Here is a 16,481-nt window from a genome sequence, read left to right on the forward strand (position 1 = left end):
CTATCTCACATGCATTTTTAATTCCCTCACTGTTTTTGTCTCCAGCCATCATCCTTTCCTGATGTTACTTCTGCAAACCTTAATTAATGTCCTCTAGTTTTACCACCTCCCTGTCTCTGCAAAGTATTTGTAGATTAATACCTTTCAATATTTGCAGACATTTAAATACTTGAAAGATATAAATGAATAAGCAAACCAATCAGATCCCATCCAATGCAGTTTCATTTCAGATGTAATTCCAAACATAACTGCGTCTAGGAACTGCAGCCCTAATTATAAGAGGCCCTATTGCATAAAATGGAACCTGTAGTAAACACACGTTAATGTACACTTCAGTACACCCAGCCATTACTCTGGATTAATGACCACAAAATACTGTACTGTGGGGCTCATACCTGGCTGTGACTCTATTGTTCGATGAACATGGGGCTCGATGATTTCTTCCACTTCGTCTTCAGCATTCTCATAATCTACAAAAAAAAAAGCATCAGCAAAGAAATGAAAGAGTTCCACCACAGACATCTAAAACTAGTCTGTGTGTAGCTGGTCCCTCAATTAGTTGAGATGGAGGGTGACCCCTGGGGCAAGTACACATTAATTTAATGGGCCTTTCCCAGGCGCACAAAAATATAATAAAGTAGAACAATGAAAAGAATAAGGCATATAGGAGTCAATTCAGTAAAAGGTGTCTAAAGTTAGGAACCGGGACATAGGGTGCCAAGCATGAATTTTACGACAACAGTTCCATGCAGAACTACCATTAGAGAATACTAGGTTACGTCCACATTTCCACGCCTAACTTTAGATGCAAGCACTTAAGTACTGGCATTTAGACGTGTAAATACAAGTATTTTATAACTCCGGGCCTAAATGCTGTGCATGCCCTTGACCCACCCATGCCACTCCCTTAGCCATACCCCCTTTGGACTTGTGCACTACAGAAATTAGGTGTGCTGTTTATAGAATAGGGGTGTAGAACAGGTATGTGCATAACTACTAATTAGTACCAAGTAGGGCTTGTTAAGGCCAATTATTGATAGTTATCAAGGGGCATTTTTGATATGATGTTTAAATCCAACTTTGGATGTTTTATTCAAAAACATCCCAAATTCAAGTGGTGAATACAGCGAGTTTTGAAACAGAAAAACATCTATCTTTTTGTTTTGAAAATGGTCATTTGCTAGATGTTTTTGTGCTTAGTGCGTTTATCTTTTTTGGTCCATTTTCGATAAAAATAAATCCAAGAGAAAAACGCACAAAATCAAACCATTGGGATGTAGGAGGAGCCAGCAATCTTAGTAGACTGGCCACACAGACATCCCAGCAGAGCAGTGGCACACCCAAGGTTCCAGGTATACATCTCACCATTGCTCCTTTATATTGTATGGGGAGCCCTCCAAAACCCACCAAAAATCTACTGTACCCAACTGTACACCACTACAACAACCCTTATGGCTGCAAGTGTCGCCTATATGAGGGTACAGTAGGTTTTTGGTGAGTTTTGGAGGGCTTACACTTTCCACCACAAGTGTACCAGTTAAGTGTGGGATATGGGCCTGGGTTCACTTCTCTACAGTGCACTGCACTGACTACTAGGCTACTCCAGCAGCTCGAATAGAACTGACCATAACATTTGAAGCTGTCATAGAGCTCGGTATGTACTGTTTCTTTTATATCTTTGTGAGGGTAGGAGGTGGTCATTGAGAACTGGGGGAGTAAGGGAGGTCATGCCTTTATCCCTCCAGTGGTCATCTAGTCATTTAGGGCACTTTTTTCTGACTTAATATGATAAAACAGGTCTAGACCAAAACATTTAAATTATAGCCCTGGACATTTTTGTTTTGTTCAATTATGGCAGAAAAACATCCAGGTTTTGGGAACACCTGAATCCTGCCCCCAACACGCCCCCCCCCCTTTGTGATTTGAACGCACTGCATAGCAAAACATTTAAAAAATGATTTACAAAACGTGATTTGGATTTTTGTTTTGAAAATGAGCCCCATTGTTAATTAAGAACCAATTAGTTTATGCACGTAAATGACCCTTATTCTATAACCGCGTGCCCATTTGTGTGCCTATCTTGCAGCGTTATTTATAGAATGAGGGGGATAGCCCATAAAAACAACGCAAGATGACAGGAATTAATACTGTGAGCAAGCATGAGAATTCATGTCCCTTGGTCTCCTGCATCTCTCAACTTCCTTTCTTCTGTTTTGGACAGGTTTTGCACCTCCACCACCACCCCCCTAAGTAAGCACATCTTAGTTGGTTGAACAATTGTCAGCACCTGCTCTCCTCCTTACTCCTTGTGATTGTACAATGTTTAAAAACAGGGCTGGTAGTATACCCTGACCTCTCCTGCTCCTTTTTCTTCATATCTGTGCAGTCACTCGCTACACAGGCAAATCCCTTTTCCTCTTCCTAGGGTTCAATTCTCCTCTCTTTTGAGCATATGCTCCATCTCTCTGGACTAGGCAAGCAGGATATACCCAGGGCTTGGGTCCTACCTCCTATGACTCAGGTCTCCAGAGTGCCCTCTTGCCACTCCTAGGTTCCAATCCTTCTCCCCATGTTGGATGTGGAACTGGCAGCAGGAAATACTTTTTCACAGAGAGGTTAGTGGATGCCTGGAATGCCCTTCCAGGAGAAGCGGTGGAGTCAAAAACAGTGAGGGAATTCAAAAATATATGAGATAAACACAAGGGATGCCTAAACAGAAAGAGGATGGAAACACAACATGGCTATTGACGTGTTATGCAGGGCAAGAGTAGTGGGAAATAAGGCAGATGTTGGACAGACTTCTATAGTCTGTGTCCCGCAAATTTATGGCAAGAGACTCACTCCAGCACAGAGGTAACTAAAGCAGATACCAGAAAGACGTCTGTGGTCTGTGGCCCACAAATGACAAAAGATAGGTGAAAATTCAGCAACTCCAGGATGTATATCACTTTATTATCATATGCTATGAGTGAGACTGCTGTGCAACTCAAAACGAAGAGGAAGACATTTTAATTTGCAAGTTAAATACTGTAGTTGGCGGCAGGCAGCATTTTTATGTCCACCACCAGCTGTATTCCCAAATATTCAATGCCAGACCATGTCCGGGCACAGACACTGAATATCTGATTGTGTGTTGGGCCACTAAAACTTAATGCAACAAAGTGCAATGTTCAGCCCTTAACCACATAAGCTGAACCGTTTAAAGATAGGACTGCTGTTTATGCGAGCCAATTTAAGTGCTCACATCTAAATATTAAACATGCATATACCTGGTTATGATATTATTCTATGAAGGAAAGAAGGCGCTTACTTTCCTTTATAGAACAGGGTCCTACCACAAGCCCTCCAGCTGCCTAATTATAGCAGCCCACTTATAGGACTTGCCCCAACTGCTGCACATCACTTCCTCCTCCTCTGCTGGCTTACACCCAGTAGTTTAAGTGAACTGAAAGCCTGCATGGAGACCCACACAGTTCACCTAAATAGTTTGATGTAAGTCAGCCCAGAAGGAAATAACCCAATATGCAGTGGTTTACTTCCTCCTCCTCCTGTTGCATGCTCTTTGCAAGGGGTCGGGGGGAGGGGGGAGAGAGAGACCAAGGACAGATCTGATGGCAGCATCTTCACAGAATTCTGCACAAGTGCATAATTCTGCACATTCTGCTGGGGTGAGGAATTCTACACTGTGCAAAATTCCCTCAGGGGTAAGTTATTCTAGTTTTATTAATGGTACCACTGTACAATTTCCAGGTTCCCAAACTGTGGGTTGGGACCTCTTTCCATTGTTCCATTGTTCTTTTCCTTGTCCTATTCCCTAACGACACCTTGACTTTGTCTCGCTTAACTTCTCACAATGTAATCCATAACTGATTGTAACAAATTGCATTTCCATTATTTACAATGTATTGTAAGCCACACTGAGCCCGCAAATAGGTGGGAAAATGTGGGATACAAATGCAATAAAATAAATAAATAAATGGGGTCACAGGAGGAAGATTATCCCCCTTACCCTCTGAGCATGCACTGTGACCAATGCCAGGTGTCAACCAGTGCCGCCGAGAGGGGGGAAAATATTCTCCAGGCCTGGCCTCCAAGGAGGGTCCGGTGCCGAGGTCAGTCTCTGTCCTGCTCCTGTGTCGGTTCCCAGGTGATTGCATTAACAAAATAACCCGGGTACCGGCAAACAAGAGCAGGAGAATGACAGACCGAGAGAGTAGCAGACGCAGGAAGGTAAGGGGCGGCAGCAGCCTGAGTTGGGGGTGGCATCGAATTCCATAGTGATGGTGCGACAAAAAGAAAGCACTACGCTGGGTGCTCTTCATCTGGGCTGCACAAGGCCCAGGCAAAACCAAACAATGATCATTTAGTGATCTCAAAACTCACACTTGGGAGTAGGGAAGAGCTAAAGTAGAGAGATAAGATGGAGTACCCTGACGGAAAGCTTGGAAAGAAAGTAAAGTACCTGTAATAGAAACTGTAAACCGCATAGAGGGGCATAATCAAATGGGGCGCCCACGTTTTCCTGAGGACGTCACGGTGAAGGGGCGGGGAAACCCGTATTACCTAAACAAGATGGACGTCCATCTTTCATTTCGATAATACGGTCGGGGACACCCAAATATTGACATTTAGATCGTCCTTAGAGATGGTCGTCCTTAAACTCGGTCATTTCTGGTTTTTGGCGATAACGGAAACTAAGCACGCCCATCTCAGAAACGACCAAATGCAAGCCCTTTGGTCATGGGAGGAGCCAGCATTCGTAGTGCACTGGTCCCCCTCACATGCCAGGACACCAACCGGGCACCCTAGGGGGCACTGCAGTGGACTTCAGAAAAAGCTCTCAGGTACATAGCTCCCTTACCTTGTGTGCTGAGCCCCCCAAAACCCACTACCCACAACTGTACACCACTACCATAGCCCTTATGGGTGAAGGGGGCATTTTGGAGGGCTCACATTTACCACCACAAGTGTAACAGGGCCTGGGTCTGCCTGCCTGAAGTGCACTGCACCCACTAAAACTGCTCCAGAGACCTGCATACTGCTGTGATGGACCTGAGTATGACATTTGAGGCTGGCATAGAGGCTGGCACAAAAAATATTTTTAAAGTTCTTTTTTGAGGGTGGGAGGGGGTTAGTGACCACCGGAGGAGTAAGGGGAGGTCACCCCCGATTCCCTCCGGTGGTCATCTGGTCTGTTCGGGCACATTTTTATGCCTTGATCATAAGAAAAACTGGACCAGGTAAAGTCGTCCAAGTGCTCGTCAGGAATGCCCTTTTTTTCCATTATGGGTTGAGGTCGCCTATGTGTTAGGCACGCCCAAGTCCCACCTTCGCTACGCCTCCGACATGCCTCCGGGAACTTTGGTTGTCCCCGCAATGGAAAGCAGTTGGGGACGCCTAAAATCAGCTTTCGATTATGCCGATTTGTGTCAAAAGATGGGCGTCCTTTTCTTTTTGAAAATAAGCCTGATAGTCACCTCAGGGATACCTTGAGGTCTCAAGTGCTGAAAATAAATAAATAAAAGAATCTTGAAATGAACACAGAAACGGACTAGAAGCCAGTGATTATCTTTTAAATACGGTGTAACATCTCTCCAACCCCACCCAGCTTCTCTCTCCCCCACCCTCCAGCATCTGGCTCACTTGCCTGCCCTCCTTCCCACAGTGGGTTCAGTATTTGACTCCCTCCTCTTTCTCCCATGGGTCCAGCACCCTTCCTTCTCCCCCATGGGTCTGGCCAGAACCTATCTCCCTTCCCAGTCTGGCATCTCTTACAAGTTCCTGCGGCCCAGCAGCAATTCACACAGGCCGACTCCATAGCCTTCTTTCTGCAGCGCCTCACCCTCTCTACTGAAACTTCCTGTTTAGTGGTCAAAACAGGAAGTTGCAGTAGAAAGGGGAGACAAAGGAAGGCCATGGGGCCAGCCTGTGTGAATCGCTGCCAAACCACTGGAATATGTAAGTTACAAGCAGTAGGTAGGAAGAGCTCACAGACCCATGGGGATGAGAATGGGATGGGAGCAAAGAACTTTTTTTTTTATGTGGGAACAAGGATTTTAACCATTCCCTCAGGACTATTCAGCAGGTCTTCAGTTATCTTAATTTGTATCCTGTCAGTACTCTTCCAAGCACTCATTCATCCAAGGATACCACTGGGACAAGATTTACATAAAACCTTGGCCCAGTGGTTCCCAAACTTGTCCTGGGGCCTCTCTAGCCAGTAAGAATTTCAGGATATTCACAATGAGTATTCAGGAGAGAGATTTAATGTACTGCACCCCCCCCCCCCACCCCCCACATAGCATGCAAATCTGCCCCAGGAAAGGTTTGGGAGCCATTGCCTTAGCTTCTCCCTGATAGAAGGTTGTCTGGCTAAGTCCTAGAACCACAGGATCATGGTCACATACTAAATGACAGCAGATGAAGACCAGCATGGTCTAGCCAGTCTGCCCAGAAAGATGGCCAGGGTTGCATCTGCCACACCATGTAGATTACCCTCCTTCCCCCTTTGTTATGAGGATTCTGCCTGCCACTCTATGCAAGTTATCTCCTCTATACCGTCTTTTTTTCTTTTCTTTTTCTTTCTTAATTTGTATGTCACTGCTTTCATTCCCTGCATGAACTTTCAAGGCATCCATCACCCTTCTCCATGAAAAAGTAATCTCCTGACATTGCTTTTCAGTTTCTCCCCTTGCAGCTTCATTTTATGCCCTCTAGTATTATAGTCTCTCTGTTTTTGAAAAGGTTTGTTTGTGTCCAGGTTTTGACTGGGTGAGTGGCCTATGTAGTTCTCACACTCATTCCCTTGTACCAAAGATTCTTCATATATTAACTCATGAAAAGCTGGTGAGAAGCTATGTGGGATGTAAGCATAACATTCGGATAAATCTTTCTCCCAGGATGGTCCAATTTAAGTGTCCCTCCAAAGGGCCCTAAAGAGTGGGTTCTCATCCTATTAGTCGAATCTGCTCTCAAGAAGATTTCACTGACTGGTGTGGTAATTATTGCTCTTCAAAACTGGGAGTCTTCTGGACTCCTTACATAAAGTCCACTTTTATGTTCACAAGCTGCTCAGAGGGGGGTCCCTCACAAACTCAGCTGCATATTCTTAACATATTATGCATATGGGTATGCCTCCCTTAAGAGGCTCATGAAACTCAAGGATGTCCAATACCTGTGCCATGAGCCCATCCTCTTCCTCTAAAGAATATGATATCGTCAGCCATTTCCTCAGGTGAACATTTTTATCTTTCCTAGAAAGGAATGGGGGTCTGAGAGGAGACCAGTTCACATCTCCTTTTCAGAGAAATTCTTTGACCAGGAAGTGGCGTCCAGGAGTGCTCAGATTCCATATTAAATGCTCTGTGGGAGTAGTCAGAGTTGGGGCCTGGCTAGAAGACATCATCCTTGATCTTATAGACCAGTGCCTCTGAGTAGCTTTCCATGTCTATTCATTGGAAATTTTATTTCTTTATTTAAAATTTCTTGTGACCTGCACTATTTCCAAATCTGTGCAGCTTACAACAAAAACATATAATCATAAAAATCACAAAGATAAACAAATACAACACTACTAAAATAAACATTCTCCAATTAAACTGTCTTTTAAAGAAAAAGCACATGTGCTGTAATACTTATTTATCAACATACACCTGCAGAAAAAGGTGTGTTTTGAGCTGTTTATTAAAGGAGAGGAAACATTTACAGCATGTACTGTGTCAGGTAAGGCATTCCAAAGAAATAGTCCAGAGACCATGATGACTCCTGTCCCAATAAACATAAAGCCTGATGTGCCTAAAAGAAGGCACCTCAAACAAACTTCTATACACCTACACATACTCTACACTCTGCAAATAATCTTCAACAAGGCAATACAAGATGCAGGCTCAGCATATAAAGCTTTAAAAAGCAAAAAGTGATCATTTTGAAACAAATTCTATGCTCAAATGCAAGCCAGTGAGATACACTGGTATCGATGCAGGCAACAGCCATACAAAAAAAATAAAGAAGAAAACTAAAAACACCCAAAATACCTACCCAATAAAACCTAGAAGGGACCTAAAGCTGAAACTGCCACAAAATGGTTACTCACAAAACAAAGAAAGAGAAAAACATAACTGATATGGCCCTGCATAACATCACCAGCACAGAAAGTCCTGCACAGGCTGGAAAGAGCTGTAATTTTCAAGAGCTAGCTACTCTTTCCATCATACTGGCTCTATCAAATGACATAATCCATCAATGAGGGCTTCGTATCTTTATTGTCTATGAAGAAAGTTATTTTTTTAAAGCACTATTTGTGTAACAGATGAGGAACTAAGTTGTAGCCTAGGCTCTCCTCAAAGCACAGCTGCAGCACAATGCATCCATCTGCTTCCAGTTTTCCAATGTTCTGCCACTCAGCAGACCAACAGATACAAGCCTATGAGCAGCTATTTTGGGGAAGTATATTACTTTTTCAATCTTCTTTTTGTGCTACTATTCTAGGGGCTGAACTATGGAAAATGTCTTTAAATTTGGGAAGTGCTAACAAAATAAAGAGAGTGTCATTATGATATGCCTAACTATGAGGGATAGAAAACTACTGCAAACTATTATGAAGGACTAATGAAGGCCATTTAAAACACTGTGGTACCATAAAAAGCAGTTTGGTAGCAAAGAAGAATCAAGTTTTACCAAGAACCATCATCTGAGTACTGTTTAGGTGTCCCTGCATTGCAGAAAGGTCCTGGAAAGAACTTTAACAAGCTATTGCGTGCAACCGTCTCCTTCTAGGCAAGAAGATCTATTCTCTCTCTACTACTACTCCAGACAGAAACTTGTCTAATTTGCTACTTTAAAACCCCTACTAACAAAGCTTTCACTATCTCCCTATCTTATCTGTTCCAGTGCTATCCCTACACTTAGTAAAGTCTTCAGTGACTACAGCTTTTAGAAGTAAGAGAAGCTGCTAGAGCAGGGACATGATACAAATAACTAGTTTGCAGCAGGAGTGTTTGCACATTTGAACATTAGCTTATTCTGGACATGATTCACAGTTGTGGCTTACTCAAGGATGTGTGTGGATTTCACTTTGTATAGCCCTAACTGCCTAGGGCCACAGAGCCACAGTGATACAGTGGGGGAAATAAGTATTTGATCCCTTGCTGATTTTGTAAGTTTGCCCACTGACAAAGACATGAGCAGCCCATAATTGAAGGGTAGGTTATTGGTAACAGTGAGAGATAGCACATCACAAATTAAATCCGGAAAATCACATTGTGGAAAGTATATGAATTTATTTGCATTCTGCAGAGGGAAATAAGTATTTAATCCCTCTGGCAAACAAGACCTAATACTTGGTGGCAAAACCCTTGTTGGCAAGCACAGCGGTCAGACGTCTTCTGTAGTTGATGATGAGGTTTGCACACATGTCAGGAGGAATTTTGGTCCACTCCTCTTTGCAGATCATCTCTAAATCATTAAGAGTTCTGGGCTGTCGCTTGGCAACTCGCAGCTTCAGCTCCCTCCATAAGTTTTCAATGGGATTAAGGTCTGGTGACTGGCTAGGCCACTCCATGACCCTAATGTGCTTCTTCCTGAGCCACTCCTTTGTTGCCTTGGCTGTATGTTTTGGGTCATTGTCGTGCTAGAAGACCCAGCCACGACCCATTTTTAAGGCCCTGGCGGAGGGAAGGAGGTTGTCACTCAGAATTGTACGGTACATGGCCCCATCCATTCTCCCATTGATGCGGTGAAGTAGTCCTGTGCCCTTAGCAGAGAAACACCCCCAAAACATAACATTTCCACCTCCATGCTTGACAGTGGGGACGGTGTTCTTTGGGTCATAGGCAGCATTTCTCTTCCTCCAAACACGGCGAGTTGAGTTCATGCCAAAGAGCTCAATTTTTGTCTCATCTGACCACAGCACCTTCTCCCAATCACTCTCGGCATCATCCAGGTGTTCACTGGCAAACTTCAGACGGGCCGTCACATGTGCCTTCCGGAGCAGGGGGACCTTGCGGGCACTGCAGGATTGCAATCCGTTATGTCGTAATGTGTTACCAATGGTTTTCGTGGTGACAGTGGTCCCAGCTGCCTTGAGATCATTGACAAGTTCCCCCCTTGTAGTTGTAGGCTGATTTCTAACCTTCCTCATGATCAAGGATACCCCACGAGGTGAGATTTTGCGTGGAGCCCCAGATCTTTGTCGATTGACAGTCATTTTGTACTTCTTCCATTTTCTTACTATGGCACCAACAGTTGTCTCCTTCTCGCCCAGCGTCTTACTGATGGTTTTGTAGCCCATTCCAGCCTTGTGCAGGTGTATGATCTTGTCCCTGACATCCTTAGACAGCTCCTTGCTCTTGGCCATTTTGTAGAGGTTAGAGTCTGACTGATTCACTGAGTCTGTGGACAGGTGTCTTTCATACAGGTGACCATTGCCGACAGCTGTCTGTCATGCAGGTAACGAGTTGATTTGGAGCATCTACCTGGTCTGTAGGGGCCAGATCTCTTACTGGTTGGTGGGGGATCAAATACTTATTTCCCTCTGCAGAATGCAAATAAATTCATATACTTTCCACAATGTGATTTTCCGGATTTAATTTGTGATGTGCTATCTCTCACTGTTACCAATAACCTACCCTTCAATTATGGGCTGCTCATGTCTTTGTCAGTGGGCAAACTTACAAAATCAGCAAGGGATCAAATACTTATTTCCCCCACTGTATTTACTGATGCATAACCACTTTCACTTTAAATATTTCACACTCTCTGCTAACCTGATTCTTAGTTACAGAAAACTGTTCATATATAGTCCCCACAACAGCTTTGCTCCCCTCCTCTCACTTCCTATATAAAAAAGAATCTAGAGGAGAAGGAGAATGAGGCTGTCACAGGGACTGAGTGCAAGCTGGCTTAGTCCTGTGCTCAGAGAAACCTTGCTGTCAGCTTTTCTCCAGAGATGAGAATCCTGAAAACGTTTGTGAGCCACTATCTATTCATCGATAGTTTATCTCTGCTTTGTAAGTTTGAAAGGAACCAAACTTCATCTACTACACTACTATTCAAATTGTGGTGCTGAAGATATATCTTGTGGCCCAGCATAATGGCTCATTGGCAAAGTCACAGACTACCATACAGAGGATGTGGGTTTGATTCCCAGATTAAGCTTATTCTCTACAGGACAGCGGGGGCTTGGAATACTGTGGGACAAGTGTTCAGACCTCTAGTAGGGAGTTCATTACACTTAGATCCATGAGTGTTGGTTTCTGAGGGAAGCCTTGATGTATACCTCCTGGGCAAGGACGGTTGCTACAGTGATGAGAATATAAATAGGAGAAAAAAAAAACCCAAATGTGAATAAAGGTTTTTAGTGCTACAGGCCAAAAGACATAAATTCTGATTGAACTAGAAAGCCACCACATAGAGGAAACTGCTATCCTCTCCCCACCCCCCAAAAAAAGAAATATTACAAGTTGACTGTAAATGAAAAGAAATAACTGAAGAAGACTAAATCAGGTGCCAAGACATATTTTCAAAGCACTGACTTACAAAGTTTCATAGTAGCCTACGGAACTTTGTATAAGAACTTTGAAATGAGCCCCTTAAGTCAGTCAAGTGCATTTTATTGCAGTTTACAATGGAACCAAAAGAGAACATCAAAGAAATAAGTTTCCATAAGATGAGATGTTCACTCCAGGTTTTTTTTACCTACATGCCTTTGGAGCTGGGCTAGCCCTGTGTTGAAAGGAATATCCCCATTGTATTACTATGCAAAAGGGAAGCTTTACATAAACAGACTGGCTACTCTGAAGCCACCACACCTAACCAGTTCCCTGCCATTACTAATTTACCTTTTATAGCTTTCTTCTTTCAGCTTTAAAGTCTTCTTCCTTTTGTGCGTGTGTAATTTTACAGAAGGAAATGGAAGATTAAATACATTTGTATGTATACAAAGACAGGCAGGTAGATATAGCTACGGCCTGAAAACAATGGATGAGGAAACCGCCCTGCAATGCAGCATGAAAAGGAGAAGGCAAAGTCTTAGGCAGACTCACTCAGTAATCCTATCCCTGTGGAAGCACAAGTCTACAGATTCTCCTCCCCCTTCAGTGCTTTGAGGGAGCAAGCCTCTCTGCCTATCCCTGTCCACATTTTCATCAGGAGTGGCGGCATGAGGCAAGTTTGCTGCAAAAGCATCTCTACTGCAGAAGATTCTGAACCCACATATTGTCGTGGGGAGGGTGCACAGTGCATCCTTTCTCTTCTTCCTCCTCCAAATGAAGAATTCTGATGATTGTATGTGGAATCCATTTTCTCTTCTCTGGTGAGGGAGGAGCAAATCCCCCTACCCCCCTTTTACCTTGCTCCTAGAAGAGTTGCTGTAGTTGGCTGAGCTGCACCTCCCTGCTGACAGAGCAGCTTCTATTGCTGCAATGTAGGGGAATCTCAGGAGATCCTTCACTTCTTTGACTTCCCATCACACAATAAGCAGAGCATGAAAGGCAAAGTAAGAGAAGAAAGGAGAGGTGAATGAGTACTTGTAGAAGGAAGAGTGTAAGTATGAGGAGGGGAACATTGCATTTATTCCAGGTATGTGTATTGTGTACGTAGCCCATGTCAGACCACCACCTCCCAATCCGTGCCGTAAAATTATCTCCCTTAAGTCTTCACCTGGGCAGCAGAAGTGGTACTCAAAGGCTGCTTGCGATCTGCACCAGGACATTCTCTGTGAACCATCCCACCCCTTCTGACGCAACTTCTTGTTTTGTGAAGGGTAGGACGGTTCACAGAGAAAGCCCTGGTGCAAGCTGCAGCCAGCCTATAAGTGCTGCTGCCTCTGCCCGGGCAAAGAATGAAGTGGATCAGGTCATTTTAAGGTACCAGGGGGCCGCACCTCCTGTTAAACATGTCTGCTGTCAGCACTGTAGGTAGCACAAGTATATGGGGACAGAAGAAAAGAGCAGTAGGATGAGTAGTTGTATATGGTGACAATGTAGAACAGGTGTTGGCAGTTAGTGGAACATGAATAGATTCCATTCAGTACATTACTCCAAACCAACCTAGAACACTGGCCCTGGTTCAGATGGTGCAGTGATACACAAGGCTGATAAAGCTGGCCTGTGGATTTTGAAATGCTTTCAGTGTTGCATTCTACACTTGCTAAACACTGTGCTCTGCAGGCAGAAAAAAGCTTCCATTGTTGTATCTCCTCCATCTCTCAGAGGATAGAATATAAGGCCTTTTTGTGAAATGAAGTAGACAAGCATTTGCTACTCTATACCATCAGGTTCTCAACCCAGTCATTGAGAGAGCCTGAAAATAAGGTTGCCTGGGTATTTCATCAACAGATACATGAGATAAACTTCAATGCAATGGAGGGACTGCATGCAAATCTATCTCATGAACATGCATTGTTAATATCTGGAAAATCGAAGTGTCAAGTACTGCTCTACAGTAACTTTGTTTTCTTTGATTTTCTCGCTGCTTTGCTACCGAGTCCCAATCACTTATCCTTTACTTCAGCTCATGCAAATAATGTGACACAAAGCAAGCCAAACAATAATCTTTTAGTGTGGTGAGGTAGCCATGGTCCCCAAGGCCCACCAAAATGAAAGGCACCCCCTTCCTTTATTTGCCAGCTGTAGCCGCCCATTTCTCTCCATCAGGATCTTACCTGACTCCAAAGGTGGTTCCACTTCAGGATGAATGGGATCTTCAGACTCTCCTTCAGGGCCAGATTGTTCTTTAAGTCCTGTATTTGCCAGTTATAAAGTTAACATTAGCACTTATTGTACAACGGGCTCCTGTTCAGGTACATCACATTAACTGATGATAAAACATTAAATTGTACTGTTCAATAAAGTTGGGATTGGGTAGAGTTATGTAATTCCTTAGGATGATCATATGCTACTGCAGGGAAGAGGAGAACATCCAGTTTTGTAGATCACACACACTCGGGTTTTCAGGTTATCCCCAATGAATATACACGATATAGATCTGCATATACTTTCACCCAATATATGCAAATTTCTCTCTTGCACTTTCATTAGGAATATCCTGAAAACACAATTGGTGTACAGCCTTTAAGAAGCAGAGATGCCCCAGTTCTGTGCTAATGCCGGCTATACAAGTTACTCAGCACAGCTTCTGAGGATTTAAATGAAACTTGGTATCAGTACATGTAATTCCTATGATTGCAGTTTTTCCTTTCAACATATTAGAAAAACTTCCACGCATACAATTGTGTGCAAAAGTTTAAGTTTCCACTGTCAAATTATATATTTCTGGTGCCTAAAGGGGAACAGAAGCCAACACAGCTTCTACATGGCATAAAGTTAAGCACAGCATCTTTTTGCAAATTGTAATGCAAAATTTTTATTTGCTTGTCTTAATGATTGAAAATAAAATGTGACTATGACAGGTGGAAAAGTATGGCCAGTCTTCTAGTTCACTCATTACAACTTTTTTTTTTAAGTTGTTAATAGCGCCTAAAACATTCAGAGACTCATTAGGCCGTCAATTATTCAAGCAAAGACAACTGAACAGTTCAACAAATACTATGAACCCTCCAACTTCTCAGCTTGAGATCATCCTGTCTACTTTCTGCAACCAGGGAATTCTTCGAAGCAGCTGTGTGAACATTTGACAGTGAAGATAATTTGCACTTACAAAACAGGGGAAGGATACAAACAAAATTTTGAACACCTTCAGCTAGCAATACAATCAATCAGAAACATTATTAGGAAATGGAAGATACATGGAAGCGTTGCAGTTAAGGCAAAATCTGGGAAACCAAGAAAAACCTGATAGTTCAGATCTACAAAACAGAACCCACAGAGAACTGTAAATGACCCCCTGAAAAGTTTGGCTGATACTGCAGTAGTTGTCTATATTCTACAGTACATCATTGCGTACAGAACAATGATACTCATCAGGAGAGTTGTCAGAAAAAGCTTTTCTATCACAAAACTTGTCAACAGTATGTAAAAGCATGATAAGCATAAAACGTTTTGGAACAAAGTACTTTGGAAGAAGGAAATGAAAATTGAACTATTTAGCCACAACCAAAATTTATTTGGCGAAAAAAGGGTGAAGCATTTGAAGAAAAGAACACAAGCATGAGGATGGACGTATTATGCTTTGGGATTGTGTTTCAGCCAATGGCACAGGAAATACTGTCAGGTGAAGAATGTATCCAACTGAATATCAATATATCCTAGAAACTACTGTCCCAAAGTCAGAGAGGAAATTGAAGCTGAAAATTGTTGCAAACTATATTTCAGAAGACAATTATCCAAAACATACCTGAAAATTAAACATAAAAAGAGGAAGGGGGAGCCAAAATGGCATCTGAGGAAAATGTGTTAAGCTGAGCTCTGGTGATCTCAGCAAAAGATCTCCACAGTTGTACATCAAGAAATGCTACAGAGTACATCAATTGAATCAAAACTCGATTTTAAAGGTCTGACAGCAAACCTAAGCAAAAACACCGACATGGTTCAAAGCACAAGTGAAAGTGTTGGAGGGGTTGAACACCTTGGTTCACCATTATTGCAGCCTCTTGAAAAACCAGCAGTCATTACTCCAGGTGGAATATGGAAGCTTTGATTGCAAATAAAATTTCAGGCCTTGATAGTAAAAAGTAATTATTTGGATAATGGCAGCTGTTTATTTTGATACCTATTTCTGTTGAATTTCAGTGGTAGTATACAGACAGTACCATGGAAAATTATTACAGATCACTTCTGGCATTATCCCAAAGAATGCCAAGGTGAAGTAAGGACAGAGCATGGCTGGTTTGTTACTTATCCGGCACAGAGCGATAATTCAGTCCACTATATGGAAACCTATCTGGAGTAATGTAGGACATCAAAAAGGCTATCCTAAAATTATCTGAACAGCTATCCAGATAGCAGTCTCAATATCACTGTCATTTGGAGAGCAGCAACACTCACTGCTCTTATATGTCTGGGATAAGCAGTATAAAATGTTTTGTGCTTTTTGGGATCTTGCCAGGTATTTGTGACCTGAATTTGGCCACTGTTGGAAACAGGATGCTGGGCTTGATGGACCTTTGGTCTTTCCCAGTATGGCAATACTTATGTACTTATGTATATTCAGCACCACTCACACTCTGGATAGCAGCACTGAGTATATGTAAATTATCTGAATGTGGTGGCTGATGTTTAAAAAACTAACACTGGCATTTGAACATTCTTTCCAATTAAATAATTCAAGGCAATGTGCCTAGAACAACAGACTACTACATTACTGCTGAACTCTAAGAAGCCCTAATTGAGAATAAACATATGCAACAATGTGCAAGGAACGGGTGGCAGGACTGTAATGTGGGGCTCAAATGAGAAGTGAAAAACTTTCCCCAAAACATTTTTTCATGAAGAGATCAAACAAAATAAAACATGGAAAAGAAAATAAGATGATACCTTTTTTATTGGACATAACTTAATACATTTCTTGATTAGCTTTCGAAGGTT

General features: G+C 42.7%; 1 protein-coding gene across 2 annotated transcripts in view; it reads right to left on the minus strand.

Annotated features, from left to right (window-relative positions):
- Positions 1–16,481, minus strand: part of ASPH (aspartate beta-hydroxylase) — a 438,964-nt gene that overhangs the window by 239,936 nt on the left and 182,547 nt on the right. For both annotated transcript variants that reach the window (XM_030214873.1, XM_030214866.1), the window contains exons 5-6: positions 13,661–13,738; positions 396–470 (exon numbers count right to left, since the gene is read on the minus strand). In XM_030214873.1, coding sequence (XP_030070733.1) covers positions 396–470; positions 13,661–13,738 — 153 coding nt within the window. The remainder of the gene's footprint in view (positions 1–395; positions 471–13,660; positions 13,739–16,481) is intronic.

Source organism: Microcaecilia unicolor, chromosome 1 (genome assembly GCF_901765095.1).
Source record: "Microcaecilia unicolor chromosome 1, aMicUni1.1, whole genome shotgun sequence".
NCBI lineage: Eukaryota > Metazoa > Chordata > Amphibia > Gymnophiona > Siphonopidae > Microcaecilia > Microcaecilia unicolor.